The sequence below is a fragment of the Ochotona curzoniae genome, unplaced genomic scaffold, assembly GCF_017591425.1.
Source record: "Ochotona curzoniae isolate NIBS_2020 unplaced genomic scaffold, NIBS_Ocur_1.0 contig_3037, whole genome shotgun sequence".
Classification (NCBI taxonomy): domain Eukaryota; kingdom Metazoa; phylum Chordata; class Mammalia; order Lagomorpha; family Ochotonidae; genus Ochotona; species Ochotona curzoniae.
In genome coordinates this window covers 5,698,414-5,719,970 of record NW_024465699.1, presented here as the reverse complement: position 1 = coordinate 5,719,970, position 21,557 = coordinate 5,698,414, and the positions used below count along the sequence as shown (strand labels likewise).

General features: G+C 49.4%; 1 protein-coding gene across 1 annotated transcript; it reads right to left on the bottom strand.

The window, feature by feature from the left end:
* Positions 1–5,244: 5,244 nt before the first annotated feature.
* LOC121155704 (serine protease 40-like) lies at positions 5,245–15,583 on the bottom strand. The gene is made up of 6 exons (XM_040979164.1): positions 15,383–15,583; positions 13,223–13,262; positions 12,672–12,834; positions 8,595–8,869; positions 7,340–7,512; positions 5,245–5,565 (listed from the first exon to the last, which is right to left on the bottom strand). The coding sequence occupies exons 1-6, from the start codon at positions 15,581–15,583 to the stop codon at positions 5,245–5,247; spliced, it is 1,173 nt and encodes a 390-aa protein (XP_040835098.1).
* Positions 15,584–21,557: the final 5,974 nt, after the last annotated feature.

Here is a 21,557-nt window from a genome sequence, read left to right as displayed (position 1 = left end):
TGGGCTGACCCCACCTCCACACAGGGCCTCCACCCCAAGCCCAGACCCTCCACATGCAGCTCCATCTCATGGTCCTCCTGTCCAGCAGGGGTCAGCAGAAGTAAACCAAGTCAAGAAACTTCTCACTCCCGTGTCAGAGACCTCTGTCATTGCACTGATCCCACCAGGGCCAGCCAAACCCCAGCCAGGACTCTCCCTGGAAGGCAAAGCCAGGGCCGCCCGACATGGGCACCCTGATGTCCACTGTCCCAGACAGATGCTGCTCTCCTCTTTGGATGTGTACAGTGTCTCACTGCTGAGCCAGACCCTGGTGGCCAGACCCTGGTGGCCAGGAACCAGTCTCAGTCATTTAGCAGGGTCCCTGTAGTTGGAGAGGGGCTTCCATCCCTCTTGGGAGCAGGACCCTGGCAGACTAAGTTCTCCTAGGAGCTAAGGGTAAGTGATGAGATTGAAAGAGAGAGGCTATAGGCCAGACTCCCAGGCACTGGAACATCCAGCTTGGTGTGTGATACAGATACTGGGTAGCTTTGGGGTGCTGACATATCAGAGGGGGGTGGCTTAACCTCAGGTGAGCAGACTGTGATAAGCCCCACCCTCCTATCATGCTCCTCCTTCCTACTCAGTGAAACAGGAATCAGTTCACAGCTACCTGGTAAGAATGCTGCAGAGAACAGACTTAGCCCAGTACACAGGAGCAGGGGAGCACACATCAGCATACACCCTTACAGCTGCCACTCATTCTGTGCCTTCTGGCCCCTGTACCAAACGACTGCCTTGTGCTGTTCCCAACCCTGAGGCTCACAGGGGAGTGTTCCTAAGAAGAAGTGGGAGAGAGGTACAGGCTTAAGAAAGACCTTGCTTCGGGCCCGGCACGGTGGCACAGTGGTTAAGGTCCTCGCCTTGCACGCCCCAGGATCCCATATGGGCGCCGGTTCTATCCCGGCAGCCCCGCTTCCCTTCCAGCTCCCTGTCTGTGGCCCGGGAGGGCAGTCGAGGACGGCCCAAAGCTTTGGGAACCTGCACCCGCGTGGGAGACCTGGAAGAGGCTCCTGGCTTCGGATCGCCATAGTATCGGCTGTTGCGCTCACTTGGGGAGTGAATCATCGGACGGAAGATCTTCCTCTCTGTATATCCGCCTTTCCAATAAAAAATAATAAAAATAAATATTTAAAAAAAAGAAAGGCCTTGCTTCATGACACTTCTTCTTGTACGTTAACAAACTCTAATCAGCCAGCTGGAATTGCTGGGATTGTTGAACTGGTTGTATCCTAGCTCAGCTTCGAGACCTATAGATGCGGTGCTCTTCTGAGTTCTGGTTTACCCCACCCCCACCCCCTCCCTAGTCTACCCTTTACATATCCAGTACTTGATCTGCAAGCCACAGTGTCAGTCTCCTCCCTCCTCAGATAGGACATGTGTCCTGAGAGGAAATATTTCATCCATGACGTCTTTCCCACCAAGCTCCAGATAAGCACCACAGGCATTCTTGTTGCCAGAAAGAAACATTTGCTGGTTAGAGTGGGAGTTTGGGGGTTGAAGGGTGGCATGTGTAGGACTGGAAGGGTCAGAGACTCAGCTTATCCCCAGCTGTGAGCCAACCTTGAAGCCCCATGGAGGGCACTGTGCTATTGCCCCCTCTTCCTGGGGTCTCACTTACCTCTGCTCCCACACTTGTCCTTGCCTGAGCATAGACACTCTTCAGGCTCTTGTCAAGCAAATGGAAGAGCGTATGGACATAATGTTTCCATGTCTCTGGGCTCCAAGCCTCTGTCCAGCTCATGTGACACCCCACTCAGACGCCACATGTCTGGATCCAGTTCCCAATGTCTTTTCTGCACAAAACTAGGCCACGCTGGAACTCCTGGCATCTCCCAGGTCATGCACTCATAGTTCAATAAGAGCGGGACTTGAGCATTGCTTTCCTAATTGGACTTAGGAGGCTCAAGCAGCATCTTGTGTCTCCCTGTCCCACAGGGTTGGCAGTCTAGAGGGTCAGGCATGAGTGAGTACTGAATAAATTCATGGAACTGTCTTGGTGTCAAAAAGCCAGCCATGTCTAAAGCTGGCTTCTTGTTGGAGGTTGATGAACACTACTCTGGGGTCCACAGGGAGCCCAGCGCATATGTGAGGAGTGGGCCGCTCTCATTACCATCTGTACCACATGCCCCGGGCATAGGTCACAGGCTTCAACTTTCAGTCTGGCCTGAAGGAGCCATGGCAGCCAGGGGTGCTTCTTAGACATTGGGGCAGCTGTAACAGGTGCCTGGGGATGTACATAGCAAACAGCTATGCCATCTCTTTGGATCTTTTCAATTTGTTTTCCAGACCCATAACAACCAGCTTGCTAGTTTTAGTAGGTTCATGCTTTATTTCTGTGTGGCCTTCCCAGTCCAGGAAAGAAAGAAAAAAAAAGGGAAAAAAAGAAAGAACATCTTCTGGGGATTCAAATGGATAATCTTCAAAACTGCCAGGAGAACATTAAAAAATTTAATATAATTTACAGTGAACAAACATAGTTTCTGGGGAAAAAAAATGGTGTTTCCCCCCCCCCAAAAAAAACCCACAAAAAGTCCGGGGGAATCAGGAATCAGGAGTTTAGAGGGCAGAGCATTGGATGTAGGATCTAGAAAGAAGTTTACACATGTATATTCACAATGAATTGTTCATAATAACCAGGAAGTACATGCCACTCAGCTATGTAGGAAGCACAAATGGGTACTCAACAGGGAGTAAAATAAATCTGTTTTTTTTTTTTAAGATCTATTTCTCTGTTTGAAATGCAGAGTTACAGAGAGGCAGAAGCAAAGAGAGAGAAAGAGAGAGAGAAAGATCTTCCACAAACTGGCTCACTCTCCAGATGGATACAACAGTCAGGACTATTTGAAGCTTCAGGGCTACATCATCAGCCTGGAGTGTCTCTTGGTCTCCCACGTGGGGACAGGAGTCTAGGCACTTGAGCCATCTTCTGATGCTTTCCCAGGTCCATCAGCAAGGAGTACGATCAGTATTGGGATATGCTGGACATGAACCATTGCACCTATGGGATGCCAACGCTGCAGTTCATGGCATAATTCACTATGCCAACACACTGGCCCTTATATTCTCTCTTGAAAGGAGTGAAATGTTGTGACGTGGCAGTGCATGGCTCAGCATCAAAGGTGGTATGCTAAGGGAAACAGCCAACTGCAGAAAAACAAAGACTGTCTGTCTCCATGGTGTGCAAGCCATAGCAGAATGGGGGTGGAGGAGGCAGGGAACAGAGAGAGAGAAGGAAAATAGGGGACTTCATGTGGCCTGAGCATCAGGTATCAGTATGGGAGGAGGAGAACATTCCAGAGCTAGGTGGTGGTGGTGATGTCTGCACAGCAATGGAAGGAACTGATACTGTTGCCCATAAAGGAACACAGAGTTATGGCTAAAATGTCAACTTGACACTATGCACCTTTTACCTCAATTTACGTGAAAGCTTAAAAGCAAGTTACATGTACATTCTCCACATGGTCTGAGGTATAGAAAGAGAACTCTGTAGGGAAGCTGGATTGAGTGGACAGAGCAGGTTGGGATGAAAACCTTTAGAGGCAGGGAGATGTAACAGAAATCTGGATTCCATTGGGTGGGGGCTAGGCACACTAGCCAGGTGTGGCTGATGACCAAGGCAGCCTCACCTGAAGACAGTGCAGGACAACTGGCCCTGGGGAATGGCATAGGGAGAATGGGACTTTGGGTCAGCTGTGTGCAGGCACTCTTCTGTCCATCACCTGATGATGGGGAGGTGGTGAGGATGGTGCTGATGTGGGTGATGCTGATGATGAAGAGGGTCATGATGATGATGACGGTAAGGATGATGATGACTGTGGTAATGAGGATGGCGATGTTCACCATGTTGGTTATTTTGAAATGGCTGATGATGCTGACACTGAAGGTGACAGTGATGATCCCAATGATGACTAAGGACATATCCACAGTTATGCTGTGGTTGCTGCTGATAGTAAGATAATGGTATGGACAAGATGGTGAGAATGCAGGTGGTGATGGTGCCATGAATGATCACGTTGGGAATACCAATGAAAATGTGACAGGGAGGTAGTCACATGGGCGTTGTGATGACAATGAGGCAGAGGAAAGAGATGCCGACAGGAGGAAGGGATATTGGTTACGATTCTGGAGCAGGTGACTGTGAGGAAGAGGAGGAGTTGGAGGATGATGAAGAACAATGTGATGATCATGAAGATGACATGAGGACAACCATGTTGGAGAATGAGAAACTGACAAGGATGATGAAAACTGTGATGATGAAGAATATGATATCAGCAAATAGGAAGATGAGATGAGAGGACTGTGTTGATAGTGAGGAGGATGGCAGTGATGATGATGTGATGACAAATGTCATGAATGGAACAATATGATAACATGGGGATGATATGATGCTGAATGAGACACTGACACTGAGGAGGTGGAAGCGCCTGTGAGAAGGAGGAGATCCAGAGGAAGTGAGTGATGATGATGGAGGTGAGACTCATGATGATACAGAAGGGCTGACAGCAATACTGATGGACAAGATGATGATGATGATGATGTGTAGAAATGTTCTCTGCCAGGGATGCAGAGAAATATGGTCTGGGCAGACTGACAGTGAGTGTGGAAATAGCTCAGGACTCATAGTAAGTAACACCTGAGCTTGCTCAGCTAAGCCCAACTCCCCATTGTCCAGCAGCTCAATGTTCCACAAAGTCCACATTACACACCAACCTGGATGTCCCAGTGCCTGGGAGTCTGGCCTATAGCCTCTCTTTCAATCTCGTCACTTACCCTTAGCTCCTAGGAAAACTTAGTCTGCCAGGGTCCTGCTCCCAAGAGGGATGGAAGCCCCTCTCCAACTACAGGGACCCTGCTAAATGACTGAGACTGGTTCCTGGCCACCAGGGTCTGGCCACCAGGGTCTGGCTCAGCAGTGAGACACTGTACACATCCAAAGAGGAGAGCAGCATCTGTCTGGGACAGTGGACATCAGGGTGCCCATGTCGGGCGGCCCTGGCTTTGCCTTCCAGGGAGAGTCCTGGCTGGGGTTTGGCTGGCCCTGGTGGGATCAGTGCAATGACAGAGGTCTCTGACACGGGAGTGAGAAGTTTCTTGACTTGGTTTACTTCTGCTGACCCCTGCTGGACAGGAGGACCATGAGATGGAGCTGCATGTGGAGGGTCCGGGCTTGGGGTGGAGGCTCTGTGTGGAGGTGGGGTCAGCCCATCACAGGCTCTGGAGGAGAAGCAGCAGCAGCAGGGTTGCAGGTGACAGCAACACCAGGAAGACTCTTGGCCTGAGGCACGCTGTGCCCTCTTCAGGAATGTAGACATTGGTCATGGCAGGGGGCGTCTCCTCAGGAGGGGCAGCAGAGGGGTTGGGTATTGGAGTGACCCGCTGCTTGTCCTTGATCCAGTTGGAAAAGTAGGTGACCCTGACAGAGACGCTGTAGCCGACAGGTCTGCGGCAGTGCCAACCCCAGCTGGTGACACCCACGAGGTGCCAGGCCTCATTCAGGAAGCAGACCAAGGGGCCCCCAGTGTCTCCCTGGGAGAGAGGGAGAAAGAGAGAGGGTGAGAGAGAGAGCAGGGTTATTGGAGTTGGAAGCATGGAGGGATAGGGGGGCCACTCTTTTTGCTTTGCAAGTATGCGTGGGCAACACAGCAATCAGGTGTCTCCCCTGTCTATGTGGGTGAATGTCAGGATCACCAAGAACAATACATAGAGACCAGAGATACAGGGATCACAGGAGGATACAGAGAATCCAGCTACAGAGTCCTGTCCTAAACATTGTTGGACCGGCAAGAACACACGGGGCAGCCCCAAGGAGCAGCACAACTGCCTTCCAACTCCCCACACTTTCCCACCAAAGAGGAAGAAGGCAGGGTATTGGGTTCCATGCCAGGACTGGCTGGGTGTTCAGCTTGGAGGTGTAGCCTGTGGTTTTGTACCAAGTCCATAGTGCAGCATTGTCCCCAACCCGTGCCTTTGCTGCTGACATCATAAAGTTTCCAGTGTATCCTCAACCTCCTGGTTGAGCTTCTTTAGAATCTTCCCTGGGCTGGTAGATTTGTTGAGGTTTGGGTCCCCAGGTATGGCTGGGCAGGAGGTTGAAGGTGTCCGACACCACCGTGGAAGATCCCATCTCATGATGATTAGTAGGACCCAAGAAATCCCAGCATGACAGCCATGCTCTGAGCAGTGTGCACCGGCAAGCAGTGATGCCCCAGTGGACAGAACCTGCCAGTAGCATTCGGAATGAGACACACTGGGCATGGAAGTAACCTAAAGGGGCTGCTGGACCCACATCATTAGAGAATGTCCCTGAGGAAAGAGAGGCCTGCCTGCATCCCGCACAGGCACCGAACACAGACTCACACAGCAGGGAGGCAATGACCTAAGCAAGATCCAGAATGGGACTGTGGCTGCAGATTGGGCAGGTCCAGTGGCCAGAAAGCAACTACCAGAGAAGGTATGGCAGTGGCTGGCAGAACAGGTTGCTGCTGGAGGCTGCCTGGGGCAGTTTCCGGCAAAGGCAATCAAGATGGGTGCTTCTCACAGGGCAAGCGAGACAAGCAAGCCAGAAGCCACCCCGGATAGTTAAGGTGAAAATTGCAGGTATCTGAGCTGGAGTGGGTTTGGGGGGAGGGGGCAAACAGGGTGTCATGTGGCCTGTCTCACTGAAGAAGGAACAGCTAATTGGCATCATCAAGTTGGGGGGCTGCCTGGATGATGCATAGCAGATGAGCAAGTTAACATCCCACAATGTGGAGCTGTGTGGCATCACTGTGACACCAATAGGAAGGAACACACACATACACACACACACACAATCTTCATAGCTGTGCTACTGCAGTGAGCTCACATGGAATGCTCCAAAGCCAACAACTAAAGCATGACACAGCAGTAGAATGCACAACTCAAGCCACACCATGGGATGCTGTTGGAGAAGCTGGGCAGAGCCTGTTTCCTGTAGGAGAGCATTTGGTATAGACTCTCACAAACAGGCACTGACCTTCAGAAACCTGCACAGGGCTCTTTGGGAGGTGACTGAGAGGACCTGGGTTTCGTGTGGGCCCCTTTGGGTGCTGGCTTCATCATGATTTTGAGCCCTAAAACAGAACATTGGAAACCATGCTATGCTTTAACAGCCTGTGTAAAGACACAGGAGGCTATTGGCATGGACCCGAGTGATGTAGGGAAGCTGGCGAGAAGTGTCCTCGGGCTGGGCTGAGGAAGTGGAAGTCAGAGCTGGGGCAGTGTCCAGAGGACACACACAGCATGGGACAGAGGATGGCTGATCCCTGTCTGCCTCACTTACTGGGCAGATGGTCTTGTCATCCCAAAAGCCACCGGAACATATCATGTCTTCATGTACAGTCACCACTTGGTCTAGAGGCGTGCCTGGAGGGGGAATGTAAAACCTCTTGCATTTGTCTTGGTCTGCAAGGCTGACGTTGGCCTCCTGCAGGTGGGAAGTTGTTGGCACTAAAACTGTGGGAGGAGACACAGGTGTGAGAGCTTCCTTAGATGTGCCTCCCCACAAAACACACATACACACACCTGCTTGCCAGTGGGAGGCATCCTCTCCAGCACACAGAGCCAGACAAGGCCTCTCTGAAGATGCAGGGAGAGACAACCGGGTGCCAGGGTGAAGGGCATGTGTGGGAGGAACTGGGACAGAGTTTGGTGTGACTGCAAAGATGTGGGGATGGGTGGTGAAGAAAGGAGACACAGGCATTACAGGCCCAGAGCAGGCAGGGTGTGGGTGGGATTTCATCCTAATCAGATCAGGAAACAATCACAGAGCTGCCCTGGGCCTCCAGTAACCCCTCTGCCTGCCTAGTGAGCCTGCTGAGAGCCTGGTGCAGGGAGCGATGGATGGTGATCTGGTGACCCGGGCTGGCTGTAGTGGTGGCAAAGCTGATAAGCATTAGGTGGGCTTGGCAAGATGACCGTTGTGACTGATCCTGCTCAGGACTGAGTGGCCTCTGGATACGTGGACTCTGCTTCCACAGGCCACCCACAGTTCTGGTCTGAGTCCATCCTGGGAGCACAGGGTAACAAAGATGGTTCCCTCCTATGCAGAATATGTTGTACGCAGTCTCACAGCCATTACGCTTCAACCAGGGGAGGGCATGGACAGAGAAGAGCTACTAAAGGTCAAATCTTTGGCTGCTATCAGCTACTCCCTGTCCTAATGGCTTCTCAACCTGTGACTCAACGGAAGCTTGTTCGACTCTCACTTTGTCTTGGAGAATCGTCTTTGCCCTCCTCCTGTGAGAGAGAATGTGGATCCCTCTCAGCTGTGCTAGTGACTGGCACTGTGACTGGCACTGGGAGTTAGAGCAAAAACGTTGACTGACTTGCCTGTCAAAGAAATCCTGACTTTTCTTGGCCACTGAGATCTTGTGCCATCTCATAAGCCCCCTAATCATGCCAGCATCACCTGCTACTCTTGTTTCATCACAAGTGTATTTTATGACCTTATTTGTACACTACCTTTGTAACATTTCTCCTCTCTTCATGCAGACCTTGCTGCATCTTTTCCTAGCGGTCTGTCCCTAACAACTCACCATCCTCAGCGAACATCCCCCAGCCAGTTATCCAGCACGAGCTATTCATGGGCAACATGGTCTCATTGTCTGGGAGGCAGGCAGGCCGGATGTGAGAGTTGAAATCCACAGGGAGAACCAGTTGTAACAGAGTGATGTCACTGCCGAAGCGGTACTTCCTGTTGTAATCTTCATGGATGATGACCTTATCGATTCTGATCTGCCTGCTGAACCTACTGGGCTTGCTGAGCTGGTTGTACCCTAGCAGGATGCGGTAGTCCATTGGGTTTTGGGACCTGTGGACGGGAGTTCCTCTCAGTGCTGGGTTGCCCTCCTGCATCCTTGTTGTCCACCCTCCACACAACCAGGGCTCAGCCCCCAGGCCTGCTGGATGCTATGGCTTTCAGTGACGGAGACTCACAAACTTTCTACTCTGAGAACATAGGGAGACCAAGATACACAGGAGGAGTGAACTATTCTCATCATCATCTGCCCCACACTCCCATGGCCTCAATGCCCAATCTGAACTGACAAGGCCATGGTACTCAGAGGTGCTACTAGATATAGATTTCTGTAGAAGGAGCAACAAGAGGCTGCTGAAGCTCAAGTGTCCAAAGAATCATGCCACCTCTGATGTGGCAGGTATCAGAGGGGCTGGGTGCCAGGTATGATCAGACCCTTACCTCTGATAACAATAGAAGAGCTCTACCACACTGAACAACACAACACGCCTAATAGAAACCACAGCAACAAGCCTCAACAACAGACTTAGTGATGCCAGAAGACAAATCCTGGGCAAAGTCACAGACAAAAAAAAAAAAAGATGAAAAAATTAGAGAAACTAAACTAGTATTTGAGATTGTTTATGGAATGGTAACAAAGTTCCTGGAGGTATAGAAAAAGAGAAGGGATCAGAAGGTCTATTCAGAGAGGTGATAATAGAAGACTTCCCCAAAATGGAGAAACACAGGGACAGGCACAGAAAGCACATAAAAATACTGATACACATGATCAAAAACAATCCTCAGCATTTTATGTAGTGAAACAATATGGATTCTAAATATGTGTGTGAGAAATGCCAGATTAACTGCAGTGGATCCTGAATGAGAATAACAACAGTTTTCTTATCAGAAACTCTTTTTTTTTCAATAAAATTTATTTTGACATTCTAATAAAATTTATTTTGACATTCTAGAAACTCTTAAGCTAGGAGAGACTGGTCACACAGTCCAAGTCCTAAATGAAAGAAACTGCCAATCCAGAATCCTGCACCCAGCAAAGCTCCCATTTGCTATAGAGGAAGGCAAAGTGAATACCTTCTAAGATGCACAGCACTTGAAAGAATTTCTTGCTGCTTGTCCAGCCTTAGAAATGATGCCAAGGGTTCTGCACAGACACAGAGTGATGTCACCATTATGCAAGCAGGTAGAGGCAGAAAACTTCCTAGTGAAAGTACAGAGGAAATCAAGACAAACAATAGGAATATTTAAGGAAGAATGGCAGGACTGAGGCGTTATTTCTCAATAACAAAACTGATTGTCGATGGCCTGAATTATTCCACTTTTAGTAGGAGTCAGACTGGCTGAATGGATCCAAAGCAAGACCTTTCTATGTGCTGCCTATGCATAAGATATCTCACCAATAAAGATACACATAGACTGAAAGAATGGAAAAGATATTTCATACTAATAGAAAGCATAAGTGAGCAGGTATAGCCACATTGATATCAGAGAAAATAGACTTCAGCATGGAAAGTGTAAAAGAGACACAAACAGGCATTACATCATGAGCAAGGCATCAATTCAACAAGAAGCTCTGCCTATTGGAAATGCATGTGCACCCAGTGCCAGAACACCTGGCTATTTAAAATATTTATCACTGCATCTAAAAGGGGACACAGACTCCAGTACAACAAGAATGGTGGATTTCAGCACCCCACTGTCATCAGTGGACAAACCAACAGGGCAGAAACTCAATAAAGGAAACAATAGACCTAAACTATCCTCTCGACCAAACTGACCTAATCGATATGGACAAAACAGGTCATCCCTCAGTTGCAGAATATGTATTCTTTTCATGCATTCATGGCACTTATTCTAAGATAGGCCATACACTCGGTCATTAAACAAGTTTCAGCAAGCTCAAAACTGAGATCACATCTTGTGTCTTTTCTGATTGCCATGGAATGAAGCTGGACATAAGCAATTTTAGGAACTCTAGAAAACATGCAAACACCTGAATACCACACCACATGCTCCTCAAAGAACAGTGAGCCATAGGAGGAATCAAAAGAGAAATGAAAAATTTCTGGAAACAAATGGAGATGCAAGCACAATGTTTGAAAACTTAGGGGATACAGGAAAAGCAGTGTTAAGAAGGAAATTGGTACAGACCAATGTCTGCATCAAGAAGTTAGAAAAGCATCAACTAAATGTTCTAGCAATGCTTTGGAAGGATCAAGGAGAAACAATAAACCAACCCCAAACTAGTGAAGAGAAATTAGAGTAGAAATAAACTAAACTGAAAGAAAAATAGAGATCATTGAGATGAAGATCTGTGGTTTTGGAGAACACTCAAGTAACTAAGAAAAAAACAGAAAGCACCCAAATTATTAACACCAGAGAAGGAAAAGAAGATGTAGCTGTGGATTGCACAGAAATAAAAAGAATCATCAGGAATTACTACAACAAGTTGGAAAACCAGGAAAAATGGGTTCATTTAGACACCTGCAACCTACTAAAGCTGATTCCTGATGGTGAAGAAAGTCTGAATAGACTGAAAACCGAGATGGAGATTGAATCAGTGACAAAGAGCCTCCCAACAAGAAAAGCCCACGACCAGATGGCGTTACTGTTGGACTCGATCAAACACTGCAAAAAGAACTACTTCCAATTCTCAAACTATTCAAAACATCCAAAAGAGAGGGAATCCTCCCAAAACTCCTTAAATGGGGCCAATATCACCTTAATCCCCAAATCAAAGACACAACAAAGAGAACTATAGACCAACACCCACGATGGACATAGATGTAAAAATTCTCAACAAAATACCAGCTAATCAATTCCAACAACAAATCAGAAAGATCATTCACCCACACCAAGTGAAATTTATCCCTAGTGTGCAAGGATGATTGGAAATATGTAAATCTAAAAAAAAGTGACATGAGTGCCATATCACAGTAACAAACTGAAGAATCAAATGATAGAATTACCTCAAAGAGGCAGACAAGATTCTATAAAATACAATATCTCTTCAAGATGAGAAAAAAAAAGCTTACGAAATTATGTGTAATAGGAGTACTTCTCCATACAATCAAGGCAATATATGGCGTGCCCACCGTGAGCATCATGTTGAATGAGAAAAAGTTTGAAGTTTTAAGATCTACAACCAGACTTGCATGCTTACTTTCTCTATTGTCGTTCTCATCCTCAAAGTTTACCCAGAATGATTAGGCAAGAAAAAGAAGACAAAGGGATACAAATTGGAAAGGATCCAAATTGGTGGTGGATGACATGGTCCTTTATGCACTGAACTGCTATCATGCCCTAGGATAACTCTTCTCACGATAGAGTTTGGGAGAGTTGTAGGTTGAAGAGCAACATACAAACATCAGTGGCCTTCCTAGACACAAACGATCCCATGGCTGAGAAGGAACTTGTAAGATCAGTTGCTTCACAAGAGCTCCAAAATATTCTGAAACCTCGGAATGAACTTAACCAAGGATATGAAAGACCTCTACAACAAAGGCGACGAAAGTGCTAAGGAAAGGCACGTAAGAGGACACAAGTAATGAAAAATAGAACATGTTCTTGGTCCGGGCACACAGTGGTGGGAGGCACAGTTAGTATCATCAAATGTCCTCTCTTATCTAGACAACGTGATGCTAAAATTGATATAGAAACATAAGAAACTCTAGGCAGCTAGAACAATCATAGACAAAAAAAAAAAAACATGGAGGCATCAGCATGTCAGACTTCAAGATGTACTACAGGGCATAGTAATCAAGGTCGAAGTACAACAAAAGACAGGAAAACCAACACAATAAAAAATCCCAGCAATGAAGCCACACATCTACAGCCAATTCGTGCAGAGACGCACCTTCGGAAGCAGTGAGCAGCAGAGATCACCCAGTTGCTGGCAATGAGGATGGCTCCGCAGATGTGCCGGCCGTTGTAAACCAAACTGGCCTGCCAAGGCCACCGCTCTGGCCCTGCCGCCTGACCACCAAAGATCTTCCCTGTGACTCTGCTTCTCCCGCATACTGTGGGGGCAACATCAGCAGTTAGGTGCCAAGTCCCAGACACCAGATCTGATTGTCCCCAAACGTCTGCATCATGGAGCTCAGGAGCTCCCGTGGGTCCTGGTCTCAGTTCCCAGGCTGAAGTGACAACGGCCATGTGACCACACACCTCCTGGTGGTACAGGCGGGTGGAGGGGAAGAAGAGGGAGGAGGAGATGGTTCACCTCACTCAAGGTCCACCACAGAGTTACAAACTGTAGTCTTCTGCAACTAGCCTCCAGCCACCAACCTCCAAGAGCTCCCAGAGGCACACATGGCCCTGCTGAGTTCTCCTGGCTAACGTTCCGGTCACGGGGAGGACGAAGTCCTCAACTGCCCTCTCTGCCTAGCACTGCGCAGGCCCACTCACCCTCAGCCAGGTTCTGATTGTTCCCATTGGACAGCTTGGTCTGGGTACACAGAGATAGGAGGCACAGCCAGAGCAGGGGAATGGCCAGTGCGCAGGCCCCTTGCCAGCCTAGCCCTGTGCGCCCCCTCCTACTGCCTCCCATCCTGACAGTTGGCTTCTGCTCGCCCCATGAGCGTTCAGTGTGCTCGTGGTCAACAGCACGTTACAGAGTAACTGCCGCTGCTGAGCTGGGGGTTATTTACGAACACCCTAGGAGGATGAGAACAATCCTCCAATTATGGAGAGGTCAGTGTGCTAGGGCACCCCGCCCGGTGGGTTGCAGTCAGGGCTGGGAGCTGCCAGCCTGTTGTGGAAGAATGACCTCAGGAGCCTCTGACTTCCAGGACCCCTAGTTGGTGTTTGCTGGAGCATTAGAGGGAGTTATGTACCCCCTCAGCTGATGCTGATGTCATCTCCTGAAATTGTTTTCATTTGCTTCTTAGACGCACAAACTAAGTGGCAACTGCCAGCTCATGAGCTTGCACAGGGTCATATAGGAACCCCATATAGCCCTCCCAGGCCTGGTGGCATCCCACACTCTGCCAGGGACCGTCCTCCTTCATACAGCTCCCTTCCACTCTCCGACGGGATTGGGCACTGTGTGGCTCACCAGCAGCGGGTCGAGATCCTGGCTCAGGTCCTCCCCACATCCACAAGGTGTGCTCCACAACCTGCTTGCCAGACTCTCCTCCTGTTGTAGTGCTGTCTCACCACCCCAACCCCACATGAAGGGAGCACATTTTCTCCACATTTTGTGCTGTTGGTCCCCTGAGTCTTGTGGATGAACCTACTGACTGGATCCCACATTCTTAAGCCCCGGTCTTCCCTGTCGCTCAGTTACATTCTCAAAGAAGGGAATGAAGGGAAAGAGTTACTGCTTCTTGGCAATCTTTATATTTTTATTTTGACATTTATTAACCTTTACTGATAGGTAGATGAGATTTACTAGGGCTTGGCAGAGTTCTTTCGCCCACTGGTTCACTTTCCAATTGGCTACAGTGGCCAAAGCTGAGCATACCTAAAGCCAGAAGGCAGGAGCTTGTTCCTGGTATCCCATGCAGATGCAGGGTCCCAAGGCTTTGGGCCGTTCTCGACAGCTTTCCCCGGCATCAAAAGGAGCTGGATGGGAAGCAGAGCAGCTGAGACATGATCCAACATTCACATGGGATCCCTGTGCTTATACGAGAGAATTTAGCCATCAAGGCATCATGCTGGGCTCTATTTCCTTCTCTTAAAACCAATTTTAAAATTATTTGAAACACAGTAAGAGAACAAATATGAGACTGAGATACTCAAACAAATGTGGGTGAGAGCTTGCAAAACATCAATCCTTAGAGGGCAAGCCTTGGCTAGTTATAGCATCAATAAGAAATGGATGAGCAAATCACAAGGATATAGACCTCTCAATACTGTGATGGTTATATTTTAAAAGGTCAGAAGCAAACAAGCAAATAAGAGAAAACTTTAGGCGGAATTCCGGGATATCAGAAATTTCCCTTCCAGGTATACACAGCAGAGCAGTGGAATGAGGACCTGGAAAGGAGTTTGCAAAGCATGTTCACACTTGATTGTTCACAATAGCCAGGAAGTGGATGCCAGCCAGATATGTAAAATGCACAAATGGGTACCCAACAGGTGGTACAATGACATGTATTCAGTGACTTTTAAAAAATCTCTTTATTTCCTTTAAATGCAGAGTTACAGAGAGGCAGAGGCAGAAGGAGAGAAAGAGAGAGAATTCTTCTAACTGATGGTCTACTCCTGCAATGAGCATAACAGCTGAGGCTGGGCCAGGTAGAATCCAGGAGTCCAGGGATTCTTCCGTTCTTCCAGGTCTTCCACATGAGTGCAGGGACCAAAGTACTTGGGCCATCTGCTGCTGCTCTCTGAGGCACATTAGCAAGATGGACTGTGGAGCAGCCTAATTCTATCCTACATCATATGGGATGCTGGTTCTGTAGGTGACAGTAATGACCCATAAATTCTCTCTTGAAAGGAGTGAAACTCTGGGACATGACAGAGCATGACTGGACATTTGTCAAATACTGTTTGTCTCCACAGCTAATGAGGCTTGAGGAGGCCAGGGACAGGTGGAAGTTGGGCAGTTCCCCTGGTGCTCACATTGTGGGAGGAGAATGTTGTGGAGGTGGGTGGTGGAAGCTGGGATTCAGGGACCCTGCCATCCATCTTCTGAGCTCCGTGAGGACAATGTGCCAATGACGGGGAGGTGATGAGCATGGTGATGTTGGTGATGCTGGTGCTGATGGTAAGGATGGTGCTGACTGTGGTGATGAGGATAGTGAAGATAACCGCGTTGTTCATTTTGAAATGGTGGTGATGATGATTACAATGGTGAATAAGGAGCACAGAGAGTTTTGTAAAATGCTGCTGCTGCTAGGGCCAGGTGAAGTAGCCTAGTGGCTAAAGTCCTCACCTTGCACGCCCCAGGATCCCATATAGTTACCAGTTCTAATCCCAGTGGCCCTGCTTCCCATCTAGCTCCCTGCTTGTGGTTTGGGAAAGCAGTGGAGGACAATCCAAGGCCTTGGGACCCTGAACCTGTGTGGGAGACCTGGAGAGTCTCCTGACTCCTGGATTCAATTCGGTGCAGCTCTGGCCTTTGAAGCCACCTGGGGAGTGAAACATCAGATGGAAGATCTTTCTCTCTGTCTCTCCTCCACTCGGTGTATGACTTTCCAATTAAAAAACTCCTGGTGCTGCTGGTGGTGGATGGTGGCCATGATGAAGTGGAGATGGTGAGAATGTTGCTGTTGGTGTCATGGATGACTATGACAGGAATGGTGATGAAGGGGATGACAGTGTGGGCAACCATGACGCTGGGATTGTGACGGCAGTGAAGCAGAGGAGAAAGACGCTGACAGCAGGAGGAGGAGGAGGGTTTTGGTGATGATGCTGGAGCTGGTAATGGTGAGGAATGGAGGAGGACGGTGATAAAGGAGAATGTGGTGATAATAAAGATGACCTGGCACGTTGGTCAATAAGATAGTGAAGGTGAGGAGGAGAATGACAGGACAATGGTGATGATAGTGATGATGAAGTACAGGATGATAGCAAACAAGAGTACGATGCGGGGTGACCATGCTCATGAGTAAGCTAATGAGGAGGAAGATGTTGACAGAGAGGAAGATGAGGAGTGAGGGTGGAAGCAGCACAGCACTGGGAGTGAGACCAGCCTTGCTTTAGTCACTTACTTACCAATCCACCTTGGAGAAATCAATGGCCCCATGGGCGCCCGTCTCTGCTTTGTCAGCAAGGCTCCTGAGGCTGCACTGATGGGCTTTGAGGTACCTGGTACCCAGTGGTCACCATGTTCAGTCCTGTGCTTTCCCTACCTTCCCGAGCTGTTGAGGGGGTGGTGAGCACTAACCCATTGCCCTTGGCCATAACCGTGCATCCTGGCACAGACAGGGCTAATGAGGGCAAGACTGAAGCCAGCAGCATCAGTGAGATGGGACTAGGGGTGACACTGAGCCTCCAGCCTCAGCTCTGGGAGGGCCAGGGCTCCCCGCCATCAGATCAACTCTCTCCTCTGGGCCTTGGATAGTGATGTCTGTGAGGACATCCACAGAGGTGTTAGGAGGTCGGGCAGGGAGTACATCCCAGGCAGAGGGGAATAGGCAGGTGTGCTCTGCATCCCAGAGTCTTCCAGCACCCCAGTGTCCCCCATCATCTTCATCACAGAGCAGGCTGGGTGTGCTGGCTACCGGAGATGCACTGCAGTGTCTCTTACCAATGTTTCCACAGTCCTCAGAGAAGGGCCAGGTCCTGTGCTGGGTGGGCGAGGGGCTCTCCAGGGGACCAGGAGGGGTGGTACACATGTGTGGATGGGAAGGTCCAGTGTGGGACCAGCTCCTTGCTTCTCCCAGGCTGTGAGTGTGGTGGATTTTATCTCAGTCTCTGGGTCCCAGACCTGGGCTTCGGGAAGAGCCATGTGTGGGAAAACAGGAAGGAAAGAAGCTCCTTCTTGGGGACAGCAGCACCCGGACTGATGCTTTGTCATCCCAAGCCCTGGTTAGGCCAGAGGATTCAAGTCACTGGACTGCCACCACATAGCTAAGGATGAGAGGCAGAGTCAGATTTCCCCTGGAATCCATGAGTCAGGCTGCAGGTTCAGATCCAAATATGCAGGTTCAGATGCAACTGCAGTGGCCCAAGTGGTGCCAAAGGATTTTGAAATCCAACGTAAGACCTCTCACCCCTTGTCTCTCTCGCACCCTTTTCTCAGCAAGACTCCCCTGGCAACCACTGGGGTGGAAGCAGCCCCAGGGCAGCCCATCTGCTGAGGGACCTGCAGGCTCAGAGCAAGTGGCAGGTGTGAGGGCTCATGGGGATTGACATTTCCCTGGGCAGCATCTCACTAGGTCAGAGTGAATTGACTAATATTTCACAGAGGAGGCAAGTGGAGCACAGTGAGGTGGGTGGGGCTTGTCACAGCTTGCTTGCCAGAAACTGTTCATCTGAGCCCTAGCTCTGTGCTGTGCCAGCACCCCAGGACTCCCCACTGTCTACATCACAGACCCACCTGGGTGTCCCAGCTGCTTGGGTGCTTGACCTCAAGTCTCTTGCTTTTGGTCTCTGATCTTTTCCTAACCTCCAGGAAGGTCGTAGCCAGCAGGATGGATCCCCTCAGACCAAAGCAACCCATCTGAATCACCGAGACTGAGACCGGTTCCTGGGTACCACAGGCTGGCCAGCCGCAGTCCAGAACAGCAGCAGGACACTGTGCATGCCCAGGGCTGTCACAGTTGCCTGGGACTTGGTGACTTCAGGATGCCCATCTCAGGGCCACCCTGGCACTGCCTTCCCTCTGGTATCCTGAGATACGGCTGGGGCTTGGCTGGCCCTGCTGGGGTCTGGATAGCAATGACACAGATAGCTCTGACACAGGAGTGAAAAGTTACTTGACTTGGTTTACTTCTGCTGACCTCTGATGGACAGGAAGACCCTGAGATGGAAGTACGTGTGGAAGTGCAGGGCCCTGAGCAGAGGCTCCTGGAGAGGCGGCCAGGCCTGTCACAGGCTCTGGAGGGCAAGCTGCAACGGCACAGTGGCAGACAACAGCAGTACCAGGAAGAAGCTGGGCTGGCACACAGTGCCCACTTCGGGAATAGGGTTATTGGTCATGGCAGGGGGCTTCTCCTGAGGAGGAACTGAGGAGGGGTTGGGGGCGGGGTTGCCCTGCTGCTTTTCCTTGATCCAGTTGGCAAAGTAGGTGATCCTGACAAAGACGCTGTAGCCAATGGGACTTTGGCAGTCCCAGTTCCAGCTGCTCAACCCCACCACATGCCAGGCACCATTCAAGAAGCAGGACAAGGGTCCCCCAGAGTCTCCCTGAGGAGAGAGAGTGCTGAGTTAGTGAGGGTGGGAGCAGGGAGGGATGGGAGAGGCACTCCTGTCTTTCAAGCTCATTGGTCAAGGCAATCAGCGTCTCCTTTGATATGTGAGTGAATGTTAGGACCACTGGAGGCAATGCTCAGAGACCTCATGGGCAGGGACCACATAATCAGAGATCTCAGGGAGGAGTACAGAGAGGAACTAGCCCCAGAGCCCTGTCCAACAGACTGCTGGAACGTGCAAGAACACACGGGGCAGCCCTGAGGAGCAGTGAGGGGACCCAGCTCCTGCCCTGTGCCCAACAGTGGCCAAGCTGTTCACTTCCTTGGGCCACTTACTTCCTCCCCAGGCCTGTGTTTCACCCACATGAAATGCAAAGGTTACACAGAATGGGGGCAGGCGTTCATAATATGCATGTGTGGCCATGGGCCTATATCCATAATCTATCAAGAGCTCTGAAGACCCAACACGGAAGACACACTGCCGCACGGTTGAGCAACTTCTACCCTAGAATGTGTGGACAGCTTATGGAAAAGGCAATCAAGATGTGTGCTTCTCTTCACCAGGTCATGGAGAAAAGCTAACTAGAAGCCAGCCCTGATGGTCTGAATGAAAACTGCAGATATCTGACTTTAGGTGTGTGTCAGGGTGACACCCAGAGGGTGCTGACCTTGCCTGCGTCACTTACTCGGCAGATGCCCTTTTCAACGTTGGTGTCTCCGGCACATAGCATGTCTTCCTGCACAGTCACAGCCTGGTCTGGCGGTATGGCTGGGTGAGGAATGTAAAACTTCTCACATCTGTCTTGGTCTATGAGGCTGACCTTGGCTTCCTGCAGGTGGAATGGCGCTGGCAGGAAAACTGCAGGAGGAGACACAGGTGTGAGGGTGGTTGGAGCCACCCCTCCCCGTCTGGCACCTGCTTGCCAGTGAGAGGAGCACAAGCAGCACAAGGGCTGGAGAAGGCCTCTCTGAGGATGTGCTTAGCCCAGGGCAGAACAATGAGGGTGTCAGGGTGAAGGGCGGGCGGAGACAAGGCTGGGGACAGAGGTCAGGGTGGCTGCAAAGACGTGGGGGTGGAGAGGGAGGGCTTAGCAGGATGACAGCTGTGAGCAGTCAGGTTTAGCAACATGTGACCACTGGAAACTTGGTCTTGGCTGGCACCCTTGAGGCAAGCTCCCTTCTGGGCAGTGTTTTCTGTGTATAGGCTACAATCATTAGACTCCAAGTTTGATTCAGTTCCAAAATCTTGATCAGGGTAAGAGCTGGACAGACAAGGGCTACTGAAGATCAGGTCTTTGCCTGTTCTCAGCTGCTCTCTGCCCTAATGGCTTCTCCAGCCCTGACCCAACTGGAGCTGTGACTCTACACTCAGAGCTGCCTTGGACAATCCTCTTGGCCTGCTCTTGTGCTTAGTGAAGGAGTGTCCCTCTCAGCTGTGCCAGGGACTGGGCGATGTGACTGACACTGGGTTAGGAGAAGAGATGCTAATGCTGGCAAGCCCATCAGAAAAAATCCTGTTACAGAATTGGTCACCGAGATCTCCTGTCATTGCATTAGCTACTTGATCTTAAGAGCATCTCCTATCACAAGTGTATGTCTATAGCTCATTAGCATATCACATTATGTAACAGTTCTCTTTCCATGCAGACTACCCTCCCTCTTTTTCTGTCTGCCCCTTACAACTCACCATCCTCAGTGAGCCTCCCCCAGCCACTTATCCAGCACGAGCTATTCATGGGCACCACTGTTGAGTTGTCTGGCAGGCAGGCTGGCAGGATGTGAGAGTTGAAATCCACTGGGACATCCAGTTGTAGCAGGGTGATGTCACTCCCGAAGCGGTACTTCCTGTTGTAGTCTTCATGGACGATGACTTTGTTGACTCTCATCTGCCGGCTGAACTTGGTGGGGTGGCTGAGCTGGTTGTACCCTAGCAGGATGCGGTAGTCTGATGGGCTTCTTGACCTGTTCGTGGGGTGATCCTCTCAGCCCTGTGCTGCCCACCACTCCCTTATTGTCTATATGGCTACATGTGCTCTGCCTCCAAGCAAGCTGTCTGTCTCCTAGCTTCCTCATATTTGATATGTGTCGTGGGAAGGAATATTCCACGGTGTTGCCTCTTCCAGGAAGTCCCAGCTCATAGTTACATGAATTTTCGTTGTCAGAAGTAATTTTGAGTCGTATCAAACTGTACCCTTCATCCTGGAGAAACAGAGGTGAGCTCTGTGCAGTGCCTGAAGCTCCAGTAAGCCACTGTTCCCCTGCTTCCCATCCTGAAACCTTACTGTGATCTTAATGTGAATTAATTTAAAGAGACATAGAAATCAATACAATTATAGTTGGGATTTCAAAATCCCACTTTCCTCAATAGCCAAATTGATAAACTCGAAAATTAACCAGGAAACAACACAGATCACTTATACTATGGACCAAACTGACCTGATAAGTATCTACAGAACATTTCATCCCACACTGACAAAATACACATTGTTTTCATCAGTACACAGGCCTTACTCTAGGATAGGTCATACACCAGGCCATAAAGCAAGTTTCAGTCAATTAAAAAAAAAAAAACAAACCTGAACTCATACCATGTCTTTTCCTGTAATGATAGAACTAAACTGGAAATCAACATCTCAAGAACCTCTAGAAAATGAGGAAACAGAGGAGACTGTATGAAAAGCTTCAGAGTGAACAGTGATCATAGAAGATTTCAGTGGGAAATAAAACATTTCCAGAAGTGAATGAAGAGGACAACACCATGCATGAAAACTTGTAGGACAAATCAAAAAGCAATGTTAAGAGAGAAGTTGAGAGCAACTAGTGCCTACACCAAGAAGTTGGATGAACTTAAAATAAATCATCAATTTCATCTATTGGGAGCATTTGAAAAACAGCAAACCAAAGCCAAAACTGGTAGAGAAGAGGAACAATTACACATG

Excerpts from the sequence above, each read along its gene's own strand:
- LOC121155704 (XM_040979164.1), bottom strand. The coding sequence starts at position 15,583 with ATGAACAACGCGGTTATCTTCACTATCCTCATCACCACAGTCAGCACC. Across the intron at positions 13,263-15,382 it reads CAACATTCTCCTCCCACAAT|ACCAAGCTGTCCAATGGGAA; the intron begins GTGAGCACCAGG and ends CTGTGTACCCAG. Across the intron at positions 12,835-13,222 it reads CAATCAGAACCTGGCTGAGG|TATGCGGGAGAAGCAGAGTC; the intron begins GTGAGTGGGCCT and ends TTGCCCCCACAG.